The 12,912-nt window shown below is 59.9% G+C and overlaps 1 protein-coding gene across 1 annotated transcript; it reads left to right on the forward strand.

The window, feature by feature from the left end:
- Positions 1–7,155: 7,155 nt before the first annotated feature.
- Positions 7,156–9,230, forward strand: FNDC10 (fibronectin type III domain containing 10). The gene is made up of 2 exons (XM_045898916.3): positions 7,156–8,476; positions 8,923–9,230. Exon 1 carries the CDS (start codon positions 7,182–7,184, stop codon positions 7,845–7,847), a length of 666 nt encoding a protein of 221 aa, XP_045754872.1. The 5' UTR covers positions 7,156–7,181; the 3' UTR covers positions 7,848–8,476; positions 8,923–9,230.
- Positions 9,231–12,912: the final 3,682 nt, after the last annotated feature.

Raw genomic sequence — 12,912 nt, forward strand, 5'->3', positions numbered from 1 at the left:
GTGCAGAGAGCATGATCAAGAGCAGATTTATAGCATCAGAAGGAAAACAGGAGAGGCTTCTCCCGTCTCTACACGACGCGGGAGGAGAGACTCCGAACGTTCCCAGTACCCGGAGAGAGCAGGGCCGGTGAGGTCTCCCCTGCTGGTCCCCCGAGACCCCTCTCCTCCAGCAGCTGGGAATGAAGTGAGGCCGGAGGCAGGAACTCCCCCAGCAAACCTCCAGAAAGACTGGCCTGCAGAGCTCAAACTTACCAAAGGGCACTAAAGGGCAGAGTAGAACTTTCTTGGCAAGAACAGGGCACGCAATGGTTTTCTGCCACATTTAGGAGTGGAAACGAGCGTACAATTACATACGCAGCCGGAGCGAAAACACTGTAGACATTTTTATGCCAAAACGTTTTAAAAGAAAACGGACAATTTCCTAGAGAAGCTAAGTAGACTTAAGTCAGTAGAGGGGCCTAAGATGGGACAGCGAGGGGCTGGGCTGGTCAGGGCCAGCCGAGCCGCTGAGCCCTGACCCCTTGTCCTATCTTCCTGATGTCCTGGGCCACCACTGGCTCCATAAGGGTCTTTGTATAAGAGCAGAAACAACTGTGACAGATGGTAGCTACATTTGTGGGGGCACAGGATAACTACAGACTTGTCAGATCATTACATTGTACCCCTGGACCTAACGTAACATTGTGCGTCGGCTACACTTCGACTTAAACAAAATCCTATATGAAGGAGAAAAAAAAGAGCAGAAATGAACCAAATGGAACCCGGGTAACCTCTGCATGTGCCTTCTTCCTGATCCTTGGAAACAACACACACAGATCATACTCTGCTCACCACACTCTTTTTGCTCAATTTCAGGCATTTGAGGCAAAAGCAGCCATCTTGCCAAGGCCTGTCCTAATCTGTGCTGGAAGGTGGGCTGGAAGGTAGAGAGCCACAGGAAGGAATTGCCAGGGAGCCTCGTAGGTCCCTGCACCTCCTGACTCCCTCCACGTGGTCCTGGGTGGGACTTGGCTCCTCGTTCCAGCCTCACGGACGCTCCGAGCCTCAGTTTCCCTTCTGCACTGGAGGGCACCTGCCTGCTTGCCCAGCTGGTGGTCAGGTGGCCCTTTGGACCCAGTTGCTGCCCCCTCACACTGCTGGTTCTTGGCTGCCTGCACTCGGGAGTAAGGGGTTGGGGTCACAGGCAAGGCTCACACTCCTGCATGTCCTGGGAGCCTCAGGCATGCACTCCTCCCCTAAAGCTCCACAAAGTGCTATGCTCCCACCTGCCCATGTCTCACGAAGTCTCTGGGAACCCGAAGCAGCTGCCCAAAACCCCAGAGTTCAGGGCTGGGCAGACCACAGGGACCCTGGAAGTGGGGAATTGCCCTACAAGTGACAAAACAGGACTAGGTGGTGGTGGGGACAGCGGATGCCAGCCTGCTGCACATATGGCCCTGGAGAGGTGCTTGCAAACGCCCAGCACATCTCTGTCCACGAGGAGCACAGAAGCAGCTATGTCCAGGCTGGGGTGCTGGTGTGCCCCCACCCATCAGGGACGGCGGCAAGAGTGGTCACCCTCTGCACCAGCTTCCTCCCATGCAGAAGCAAAGGTGATGGGCGAGGTGGGCAGAGGCTCGCACGCACAACCTCAGAGCATCATCAGGCGCCAGGGCACCTATTGTTGCTGTAAATAGTCGTGCCTCAGGCCTGGAGGTGGCCCTGGCACTGAGGACTGGCCCTGGGGCCCTGGCATCCAGGGACGTGAACAGCCGCTCAGAAAGTGTTCTCTCTGCACACCGCCCCCCGCCCCTGTTGGCCACTAGAGGCCACCATGCCCTGGGCCTGAGGTCTGTGGGGCACCTCTCCCAAGTTCACCTGTCACACATGTTGATGCCCCCTGTGGATGCCTGCCGGGGACAGGACATTGGGAGAGCCGTGTAGACCATCCCCTCCCCTAGCTCAGGCTACATAGATGCCCAGGCCACAGCGTGGTCTCCAGTGGTGGCCGAGGCACGTGCAGGGTAACTGGGCCACTGTCCGCTCTTGTGGAGGGAGGCCACCTCACAGAGAGGAACTGGGACTTGCTGTCCCCTTGAGGTGAAGGCTTTGCCGAGTTCTGGGAGCCCAAATGGAGTATGGCTCCCACCAAAGGCCCCTCTGCCCTGACTCGGGTCCAGGGCCCTCCCCAGGGAGACAGGGCCCACCTCTCGCCTCGCCAAGGTCACGGTCCCGCCCTGGTGCTTGGGCTTTGACTAGAGGTTAGCTCTCAGGGCCATGCTTCTCCAGAAGAGAAAGATGTCCCTGCCGCTGGAAAAAGGGAGTGGGATGGTGGTCCTCAGAGTCCCGAGGATGGTATGTGCCACACACCAAAACTGCTGTGCCCGGGAGGCCCAGAGGGCTGTGGGGGCCGTGGACATGGGCAGCCGCTGCCCTCCCAGAGCCTGAAGAGCAGCCAGCCCGGGTCCCCATGTCTCCGTGCTCCCCGTCCCAGCAGGCCCAATGCTGGCCTCAGGGAGGCCCGTGGCCAGGGTGAAGGCCTTGTCTGCAAGCCCCACCCCCCGGGGGGGGGGGTTGGTCCCTGGAAGTTGTTACTTCAGGCTGGTCTGGCTGTCCCAATGGGCAGAAGCATTTCTGACAGGCCCTGGAGTTTGGGCAGGGGACCATGAGGGCTGGGCCCCCACTCTGCACAGGAGCTCAGACAGACACCAACCCCGGGCAGCCAGGATGTGACCTGGGTGGGTTCACCTGGAGGCTCCCTCCCCAGGTAGGAGTGGCAAGTAAAGAGATCCTATGGGTGGCCATGGCCCAGCAGGCTATGGGACAGGCCTGGGAGGCTCTCAGGCTGCATGCAGCAAAGGGATGGGCAGCACTGGGGGTGCAGAGATGGGGGTGGGGACACCCCTTTTTAAAGATTTATTTAGGGGTGCATGGGTGGTTCAGTCAGTTAAGCATCTGCCTTTGGCTTGGGTTGTGGTCCTAGGGTCCTGGGATTAAGCCCCACATGGGGCTCCCTGCTCAGCGGGAAGCCTGCTTCTCCTTCTCCCACTCCCCCTGCTTGTGTTCCCTCTCTCAATGTCTCTGTCACATAAATAAATAAAATCTTAAAAAAAATTTTTTTATTTATTTGAGAGAGCGAGCAAGCGAGCACAGGGAGGGACAGAGGGAGAGGGAGAAAGAGTCCCAAGCAGACTCTGCACTGAATGGGGAGCCTGAAGTGGGACTTGATTCCACCACCCTGAGATCAGGACCCTGAGCCAAAACCAAGAGTCGATGCTTAACCAACTGGGACAGCCAGGCACCCCCTGGGGACACCCTTTTTAAGGTCAGTCTGGTGCATCCAAGCCAGACAAGATGACTGTCTGCTATTTATTTTTCTGACATCTTCTATTTATATTCATGGTATGAAGTGTCATTTAAAAAAAAACTGTAAGTGAAAAAGTGAATGGATTTTTTTTAAAGATTTTATTTGAGAGAGAACAAGCGAGAGGCAGAGAGATAGACTGAGGGAGTGAGCACGGGAGGGGCAGAAGGAGAGGGACAAGCCGACCCGCCCCCCAGCCCAGCCACAGTGTGGGGGTGGGTTTGGGGGAAGATGCTTAGATCTGCAGGGAGGGCCCATCAGGCTGAGAGAGTGACCTGGGGGTTCTAGGAAAGAGAAGGGGTCAGGGTGCAGGAGTGGGAGAAGTGGGTAAGGTTGGTGGTGCCTACTTAGGGCCTGTAGGTCATGTGTCCAGTGGGACTCTGACTTTCCACAGTTGGAAAGCTGGTGTTTCAACGTTTACACAAAAGAAGTTTTCCTGGCTCTGGTGACTTTGAAGTTCAGGGGATTCTTTGCTTCAGGCGAGGCTGGATCCAGACGTTTGGAGCAAACACTCTGGCCGGGTTCCTTGCCCCTCTCAGGGGTTGGCTTCATTCTCAGACCAGCTCTTCCCACACAACATCTTTAGGCAACAGCGAGCAGTCCACCCCTCCAGCAGGGAAATCCTCTTCCCTGTGAGCTTCAGCAAAGGCTCAAGGCCAAGGAACCAAATGGTCTCACTGGCCAAGACCTGGGGGCCCCACCGACCCCTGGGCAAGGGTGGGTGAGCCCCACCCAAACCCCCATGGACTGAGGATGGAGAAAGGAGGTTCCCAGAAACGGGGGTCACTGCTACTGGAAGTTGGAATGGTTGCGGGGCAAGTGGGCACCACCCTGGCCATGATGCTGCGGGAGGACCCTGGGGTCAGCTTTGGCGGGTAGGCTGCGCCTTCCCTCTCTTACGCCAGCCTGGCGGAACCCCAGCACTCAGCCACCAGCCGTGCGGCACAACCCAGGCTCCCGCCTCTGGTTTCCAGTGGGACTGCCCAGGAAGGTGACTCCAGGCAGAAGTGGGGGGGCCACCTCTTCCAGCCCACCTCCACCTCGCCTCTGGGGTCCTGAAGGAGGCGGATGAAGGAAAAGCTGCTGGTGCGCGTGTGAACTTGGAACAGTGCACCACACATTCTCTGCACGGGGGAGGCGGTCCATGCTGAGTGGTGTGCAGGGGGCCCTCATCTTTGCAGTCCTGCCCACATGCCCTTTCTGGTGGGAGGGAGGCCACCAGCGCGACACTCAGCTACCTGGGGAAGCTGACCCTCAACCTCCTCCTCCCCTCCCCTTAACAGAGCAGAGATTACAACAGGCTCAGATGCTCCTGTAATCCCCACTAGCCCTTATATTTCTGGGCAGGGGGCTGCTGAAGGGGCTCTCGCTGGAGGTTCTCAGGACTTGGATCCAGGATCAGAGAAGGACTGTCTCTGTGGCCCCAGATGAAAGGGTGCCAATCCTCCCACGTTCCCTTCGGGCTGTGGCTGGTGGCATGCGGGTTCCAGGCCCTCAAAGAGCCAAGCGCTGGGACCAGGCCTCAGTAGGACTAGAGAAGGTATCCCTACTGGCCGTTGGCAGGGACAGCTGTCGGGACAGGTATGGAGGCTGATGTGGGGTAAAGGGTGGGGGAGTCCTTCATGGTCTCTGAGAACAGTTCCTTTGCTTCATTAGCCCAGAACCCTCATGTGGGAAGAAAGGCTTTCTTCTCCCCAGTCCTGCTGCAGCCCCACAGAACCGGCACAGGGACACCTGGGCACAACTCTCTCCCCACTGTCACCTGCTCTGTGCCCCCAGTAGGCAAGATGCCCTGGACAGAGCAAATGCCCACGACGGGTTGGGGGGGGTACGGACAGCAGAGCCCTCAGCCTCATGGTAAGGCCTTCCACCCGGCCAGGAGTTGCCCTGACCAGGAAAAGCTCCGCACTGGTGAGCCCCAGCCTCAGAACAGGCTCAGGGTATGGGCACCAGATTCCCCAGGGAGGCATCAGGCTGGATTTAAGTGGATCTCTACTTCGCCAGCTTTGCAAAACCCTGAACAGCCCTCCTGTTTCTGCCTGGCTCTTCTCTCTGGAGTGGGCTGCCAGACTGACCACCCAGGGTTCCTCCGGTCCAGAGATGCCATAGTAGTAATTTGGGCCACTGGAGACTATGGGGCCTCCCCTCTCCCCGATCCTGTCACCTGGGGCGGATGCAGTTGCTTCAGGCTCCCACTGGAAACTGAGGTCCAGGGAGCTCAGGGTAGGGACATGGGGGTCCCTAGATCACCATCACTTTTTGCTTCCCTATGGAAGCTCTTGAGTCCCCCCACCAAGCTGGGGCAGGAGTCTAAGCCCAGGGATCTCTGGGCCTGAGAGTGGGGTAGAAGCCAGGGTCAGGGAGTGCCCCTCCCCAAATCTTTACCCCCAACCCTTCCCCACTAGATACAGAGGCCTGCAGAGACCCCCATTCAGGGTCCCAGCTAGCTGAAGGGTCCCAACACTGAAGGGTGTTGGGGTCAGGGTCCTCTAGGCCGTAATGAGGCATGCTGGGCCTGGGTAAAGGGCTTCTGACCCTCAGCCTCCAGCTTCGGTAGAGGCCTTGAGATCTGGTGCTGACCTGATCCAGAATTTTTTGGGATGACCAGGAATTAGTAAGGCTGGGCGTGGGTGTGGACTCAACGATCTGTGCAGGCTACATAATCCCGGTCCTTTCCACCCCGCATCCCACCCCCCCCACCCCCCCACCCCCCCAGTGAAAACCGCACCTGGGAGGAGCTACAGGGAACCCAGGGCCCACAGGACAGCTGCCGGGGACCACTCTTCACCTCCCTGCCCAGGGCACAGAGTGGCCCCCCTCAGCCAGAGACAAGCCCCCTGCACCTGAGGTGTTTTTGCATCAAGTCCAGTCGGGTCAGGCGGACCCCTGGCCCTGGAGGGGTGTCCTGAGAGCCCGGTGCTCTAGGCAGGGGTGGTACTGAGGAACGGGGCGGTCTTGGGCAGGTCCTGAAGACAAGAGTAGGAGAGGGTGTGTGTCCCTCCTTCCCCGGTCGGTGCACCACGTGAACTTGTGGGAGACTTTTCCTTTTGTTCCGCCCTGACCCCCTTCGCGGGATATCGGGAGGGCTAGCCCAGGGCGTTATCTGTGCAGGGAAGAGAGGAGTAAAGGGCTGATTGGAGCAGAGGATGCTCTTGGACGAGAAGAGCGATTCAGGTTTTCACCAAAGGAATCCTCCTCTCTCCGGCGCCCCTCCCATGTGGGCGCTGTCCGTCTCTAAACCGGCGAAGGAAAGTTTCCGTCCTCGCCCTCTCCTCGTCAGGGCAGACCGACCCTTACTTTGGGTCCCCACCGCGGATCTGGGAGGGCGCGGCCCGGGACACAGTGACCCGGAGTCCTGCGCGCTCCAGGCCGCTGTCTCCCCTCCCTATCGGGAGCCACGGCCAAGGGCAGTCGAGGGACTGCCCTCGGGGGCCATGACTGGGGCCTCGGTCCCCCGGAAAGCCTCAGGAAAGGCCCGGCGGGGGCGAGGAAGGGGCGGGAATCCGCCCACTCGGCGACAAAAGAAGGGACAGGCGGCGTGGACCGCGCGCGCGGGGACTGCAGTGCCGCGCCCCCTCCCCTTCGCGATCCGCCCTCCCGGGCCCGCGGGCCGGCGAGGGTTAAGGGGGGCGGGGCACGCGGCGGCCCCGCCCCCCCCGCCAAGCCGGTCCGAGCGCGCACGGGGCGCGGGGGCGGGTCGGAGCGGGCGGCGGCGGCGGCGGCGGAGGGCGCGGCGCGCCGCGGAGCGCGGGGAGCGGCGGCGGCTGCGGCGGCGCGGCCCGCGTGACCCTCCGCCGCGCCCGCGAGCCCGCGCCCCGCCGCGCCGCCCAGCCGCAGGATGCGCGCCCCGCCGCTGCTGCTGCTGCTGGCCGCCTGCGCCGCCGCCCCGACGCCGCCGGGCTGGGAGCCGGCGGCCGACGCGCCCTGGTGCCCCTACAAGGTGCTGCCCGAGGGCCCCGAGGCGGGCGGCGGCCGCCTCTGCTTCCGCAGCCCCGCGCGCGGCTTCCGCTGCCAGGCGCCCGGCTGCGCGGCGCACGCCTCTGCCGGCCGCTCGCTGCGCGCCAGCGTCCTGCGCAACCGCAGCGTGCTGGTGCAGTGGCGCCTGGCGCCGGCCGAGGCGCGCCGCGTGCGCGCCTTCGCGCTCAACTGCTCGTGGCGCGGCGCCTACACGCGCTTCCCGTGCGAGCGCGTGCTGCTCGGCGCCTCCTGCCGCGACTACCTGCTGCCCGACGTGCACGACGGCGTGCGCTACCGCCTGTGCCTGCAGCCGCTGCCGCTGCCGTTGCGCGCCGAGCCCGCCGCCGCCCCGGAGCCCGCGGGGCCCGCCGAGTGCGTGGAGTTCGCTGCCGAGCCCGCCGGCATGCGGGAGATCGTGGTGGCCATGACGGCGGTGGGCGGCTCCATCTGCGTCATGCTGGTGGTCATCTGCCTGCTCGTGGCCTACATCACCGAGAACCTCATGCACCCGGCTTTCGGGCGCCCGGGCCTGCGCAGGCAGCCCTGAAGCACCAGGCGGCCGGCCCACCGGGGCTCTGCCTGCCGGGGATCGGCGCCCGCTCCCCACTCGTTGCTCCTGCTCCCTCCTTAGGATCTCCGCGCGGGGCCTGCTGGAGACCGGTAGGGCCCCGGCCCGCCAGGGCCTTGGAGTCACTGCACGACCTTCCTAGCCCGGCATCCGCCTCCCAGACTCCAGCTCGGGACTGGCCCTTGGGCCTGCGCAGGGGTGCCAGCCTCGTCCGGGGCTCTCCCTGCTTTCCAGAGGCCTTTCCAGGGGCCGCCAGGACATACAGCCCCTTCTGGCAAGAGCCACTGGCATCCCCGGGTCATCGCCCTCCACGTCCAGCCTGTGCCACGTTGGAAAAAACAGGCTGTCGTCATTGCTTGGTCACCGTGTGCTCTGCCGACTCGAGGAGGCGCCTTGGAGCCGGTCTTCTCCCCACCTCACCCCAGTGGGCTTAGATTAGCGTCGTGCCTTAGTGTCTTGGGCCCACTGCTAGAGCCAGCCACCCGTCCAGTGCTGTCCGAGGGGGTCTGTGGCCCTGGCACTGGCTGGCTTCCGGGCCAGAGTGTGTGCTTCCGGCCAGAGCCTCCTGGGAAACCCCCCTTCAAGCTTTGCAGGAGCCTCAAGTGTGGGTAAGCAGCGTCTGGTGGTGTTTCCCTGCTTAGGCGTCTGACATGCTGCAAACCATGATGTGGCGTGGCGGGTGGACCCAGCCTCCGATCGTCGCGTCCCGGGGCGAGTGTCCCCTGATCTTGGGGGAAGCTGGCAGTTATCCGGGGCTGCCTCTCATTTTCTTTTGTGGGTGCTGCTTCTGATGAGGGTTTTCCATGGTGAGTGCGGGCAAGTGGCTGGGAGGAGAGGGCTCGTCTCAGACAACAGTGTTGTATCCAGAGAACAGAAGGGTTGAGGCCAGCGTTGCCCAGCATACCTTGCCGCTGTGGCCTGGATCCCAAGCCTCAACCACAGCACGATGGACAGCACCATCCCACCCCTTACTCGCGTTGGCAGCCAGGAGCCCAGGATCTGGCTGGTGATGCGGCTACCCACTGGACTGAAGGCTGGCTTTGTCCCTTCCCAGGAAGACCTGAGCACCCTGGCCAGGGTTGCTTCCTGAGCCGGGCACCTGGCATCACCAGGAGGGGTAAGGCGCACTCGGCTCTCCGTGAGTCCCTGACCGACCATCCTGGACCTGGCACTTGTGGAGTCTCTGTGGCTAACCCCTCCCCACCCCACCTCCCGGCGGCCACCAGCGACCCCAGGTCCTGGCTGGTGCCCCCACAGTGCCCGCTCCCTACCTCTCTGTCTTTGCTTGGCCTGCCCCAGCACGGCGCTGGTCAGGCAGGAGCCTGGCGTCAATGTCTAAATGTCCATCATTTTAGACCAAAACCACTGTCTTGTGTGCTTACTGGGGAGAGGGGAGGGAAGAGCACAGGGTGAGGGGGGCGAAGTGGGCCCCTTTTTCCCTGTTTCAGGCAGAGGGACAGGCAATTCTGTCCACCCTCAGACCTTGAGAAAGCATCTTTCCTGGGCCTGCTGCGTTGGGTAGGGTCTGTGGGGACGGTATTTGCTGCAGTTAGAAATAGCTCAGTCTCCTGGGTGACCCAGTTGAGCTGTGACATGCGGTAATTAGGCAGCTCCAGGTGGGCCCCCTCCCCGGCCTGGGCCTCCCCGTGCAGTGCTAGAGCTAGGGAGAAGGTGGACCCCGGGCCCCTGTGGGGTGTGCACTCGGCCACCACCCACCCTCCCAAAAGCCCTCACCCTCCTTGGCTGTCCTTGAGATCCTGGAGCTGGCTGTGACCCTGAGGATCAAAAACAGCTGGGGCGGGCCAGGCTCTGAGGAGTGACTCATCCCTTTGGAGGGGGTGGGGCGCCGCAGTGTGTCTAGACAGCAGGGCAGAAGCGGGAGGGGTTCTTCACTCTGGCTTCCTAGGGGCACTATGCCTGCTGCAACCCCTCTTGACCTGTCGTGCACGTGGGGTGTCCTCCACAGATAGAAGTGGGAGCCCTTGGCAGCCCTGGCCTGAGAAACCCAGGCGTCTCAGCTCCTGGGTGCAGCTAGGTTCCAGGACTGGGGCCACTGTGAGGTTCTGTGAGGCCTGATCTCATCTCTTTCTTGCCCTCCCCTGGCCCCCCACCAGGTTTGGGGTCTCTTTGTGGGCTTGTGCTCAGACCAGCTGGAGCCACAAGCCTGTCCCGTCAGCTGCTCTGCAGGGCTGGTCAGCATGGACTTGCAGCCTTTCTGCTCCATAGGGTTTCATTCCAGGGGCTTCTTGAAGGACTTGAGTCCAGCTTTGGGTTTGCAGAGGTAGAGCTGAGCAGCCCTGCCCCAGCATGGTCCAGTAAGTGAGCCTGGGCTTGGGAGATGCCCTGGAGCTGGTACCCAGGCCGAGCACGTCTGCTTTTGAGCTCACTGCCATCCTCAGAAGCTGCTCCTTCCCCCCGTGGACCACCATTCTCCCAAGGGTGCTGGGGACGCCCAGGCTTTTAGCCCACCGAGCCCACCCAGTCCACCTGAAAGACTGACTGTGTCCCTGTCCAGTGGACCTTCTCCATCCCTACCACCTTCTGGAGGAGCCTCCCTCTCCTGCCCCCTTCTCTCCCTTTCTCTTCTCATCATGGTCTCGGCTCTGTGTGGCCAGTGGATGGACACACCACTCTCCTGGAGCATCTTCATGGCCTCCCTGTGCCCTGCAGCTGGGCTCTAGATGCCTCAGTTGTTGGTCGAGACTTTGCCTTTCTCCTTGGTGCCCGAAGATACTTCAGCTTACAATTTTCTGACGTGGAACAGAAACCACCGGTCTGATCCTGAAACACTGACGGGTTTCCGGGGCTCTCAGCCCCGCTCTGCCTTTGAAGAGCCATGCGGCCTTCGAAAGCCTGTTTATTCACCCGTAAAAAAGTAACAGTGATGGAACCGAATGCACAGGCTTGTTGCAAAGCTTACATGAGGTCAGGCAGGTAGAGATAAGTACAACACAGCCGTCGTTACTACTGTCCATGCCACCACTGGAAGTAACCTCTGGGCCGAGACCCCCAGAGCCACATCCCCAGCCTAACCCTACGCAAAATCTAGACATGTGGCCTTTCTTGAAATTCTCATTATGATGGCTTCTGTGTACAAAACAGAACTGATTCCCTGCTCTCTCCCCAAAGCTCATTCACAGCCTGTACGAACTCATGCTGAACGCCCTGTGTGGCCGGCTCTGGGGCCCCAGCAGTGACTGCGGGATGCTGACCGGCCCACCTAGACCCCTCCCCACAGCCTGTGGCAACTGCTTGCTCCCCTGGTCACTGAGGGTGAGCCCAGGTCCTCCCGCGCTGGGAGGCCATTCAGGCCTTGGGCTTCCTCAGTGCTGGCCCTTGGGAAGACCTCCCGCTCTTGGAGGCTGCTAAGCTGGAGTGGGGTGGGGGAGGACAACAAAAGGGGGCAGACAGGATCAAAGGCAAAGAGAGGAAAAGTTTCTTGAGGACCAGGTTGTAGAGCTGGCATTTCCCTGCTCATCTCAGGATTGGGTGTTAGGGCTGTTGGATCTGGCATTCAGAGACAGCCAGGAGCTGCCAAGGACACTGGCCTGGGGGACCGGAGTTTTAGCCGCTTCAACCTGGGTCTAGAGAGAGGCTGGGCCCCTGACACCCCCAGCCTCCCAGCCTTGCCACACCTCTGGTGCATCCATTTCTTTCCTAACTGCGGCCATTTCCTGTTTAGCTTTGATAGAAGGTGGTTACGGTTTTTATCTGTTTCTGGGCATGGATTTCTGCCATGACTCTCTTATCTGTAGGGATGTTACTATGCTTTTCTCTCCGTAAGTCTGCGTGGGATTCAACTGCCACTCTGTTCTTTTGGTCATGTGTAACAGAGACGGGTTTCCCTAGGCTCTTAGGTGAGGAGTGGGTGGGCCGAGATAGCTTCCCTGACTTCCCAACTCTAACACTGTTAAGTGATGTGGGAAACAAAGGCAGAAGAAAAATTATTAAATTTCCTACTACCTACAGCCCGTTAACAGCCCATCGACAAGTCCTTGAAACAGGCAGAGTGACCTTCCTTTAGGGACGCAGCTGCCTCGGTGTTGGTACTTTGCTAAGGGCAAAAGGCGGTCTTAGGCCGACCCCCAGGACCCTGTAAATCTACTTTAACATATAGAAATTCCTTTGTAGGGACGCCTGGGTGGCTCAGTTGTTAAGCATCTGCCTTCGGCTCAGGTCATGATCCCAGGGTCCTGGGATCGAGCCCCACGTTGGGCTCCCTGCTTGGTGGGAAACCTGCTTCTCCCTCTCCCACTCCCCCTGCTTGTGTTCCCTCTCTCGCTGTGTCTCTCTGTCAAATAAATAAAACCTTAAAGAAAAAAAAATTCCTTTCGAAACTTCCTTTATCTCTACCCCCCAAGATACATGTTGGCAATCATCTCCCAAGCATGTGACCCACTGATACACATCTGAAGGGTCTCATGACTCAGGTTTTATTAGATAGTAATAAACGATCTTTCCCAACAACAGCTAGGCCCCTCAGGATCCTGGAAAACTTGCTTCCAAAATTCCTTAGAGACTTACTCTATCCCTAACCCCCTCCCAACTTGAAAGTATATAATGGGCCACTCCTCATGACCCCACTGCAGCTCTTCCTGCCCACGGGTCCTGTCCCCGTACTTTAATAAAATCACCTTTTTGCACCAAAGACGTCTCAAGAATTCCTTATTGGCAGTTGGCTTCAAACCATAATGATTTTCTTACATCATTTTTTTAAAAAGATTTTATTTATTTGAGAGAGAGAGGAGAGAGAGAAAGCACAAGCTGTGGGGAGGGGCAGAGGGAGAGGGAGAAGCAAACTCCCTACCACGCAGGGAGCCCGATGTGGGGCTTGATCCCAGGATCCTGAGGTCATGACCTGAGCTGATGGCAGACACTTAACTGACTGAGCCACCCAGATGCCCTTTCCCTGCATCGTTAAACATGTGGCCTCGCGGTGTCTGGGATCTGCCTTTCCCCTCATCCACTTTTATCTGGACTTCCTTGTCCTTTGCCCTGTTGTCTCCATCCTGCTCAGTTTGGATTCTAGTCCCACAAGTTCATT

The sequence above is a fragment of the Mirounga angustirostris genome, unplaced genomic scaffold (assembly GCF_029215605.1).
Source record: "Mirounga angustirostris isolate CCGP_5_RB_7025 unplaced genomic scaffold, mMirAng1.0.hap1 SCAF_4, whole genome shotgun sequence".
Taxonomy (NCBI): domain Eukaryota; kingdom Metazoa; phylum Chordata; class Mammalia; order Carnivora; family Phocidae; genus Mirounga; species Mirounga angustirostris.

Coding starts and splice junctions, on each gene's coding strand:
- FNDC10 (XM_045898916.3), top strand. CDS start 7,182: ATGCGCGCCCCGCCGCTGCTGCTGCTGCTGGCCGCCTGCGCCGCCGCC.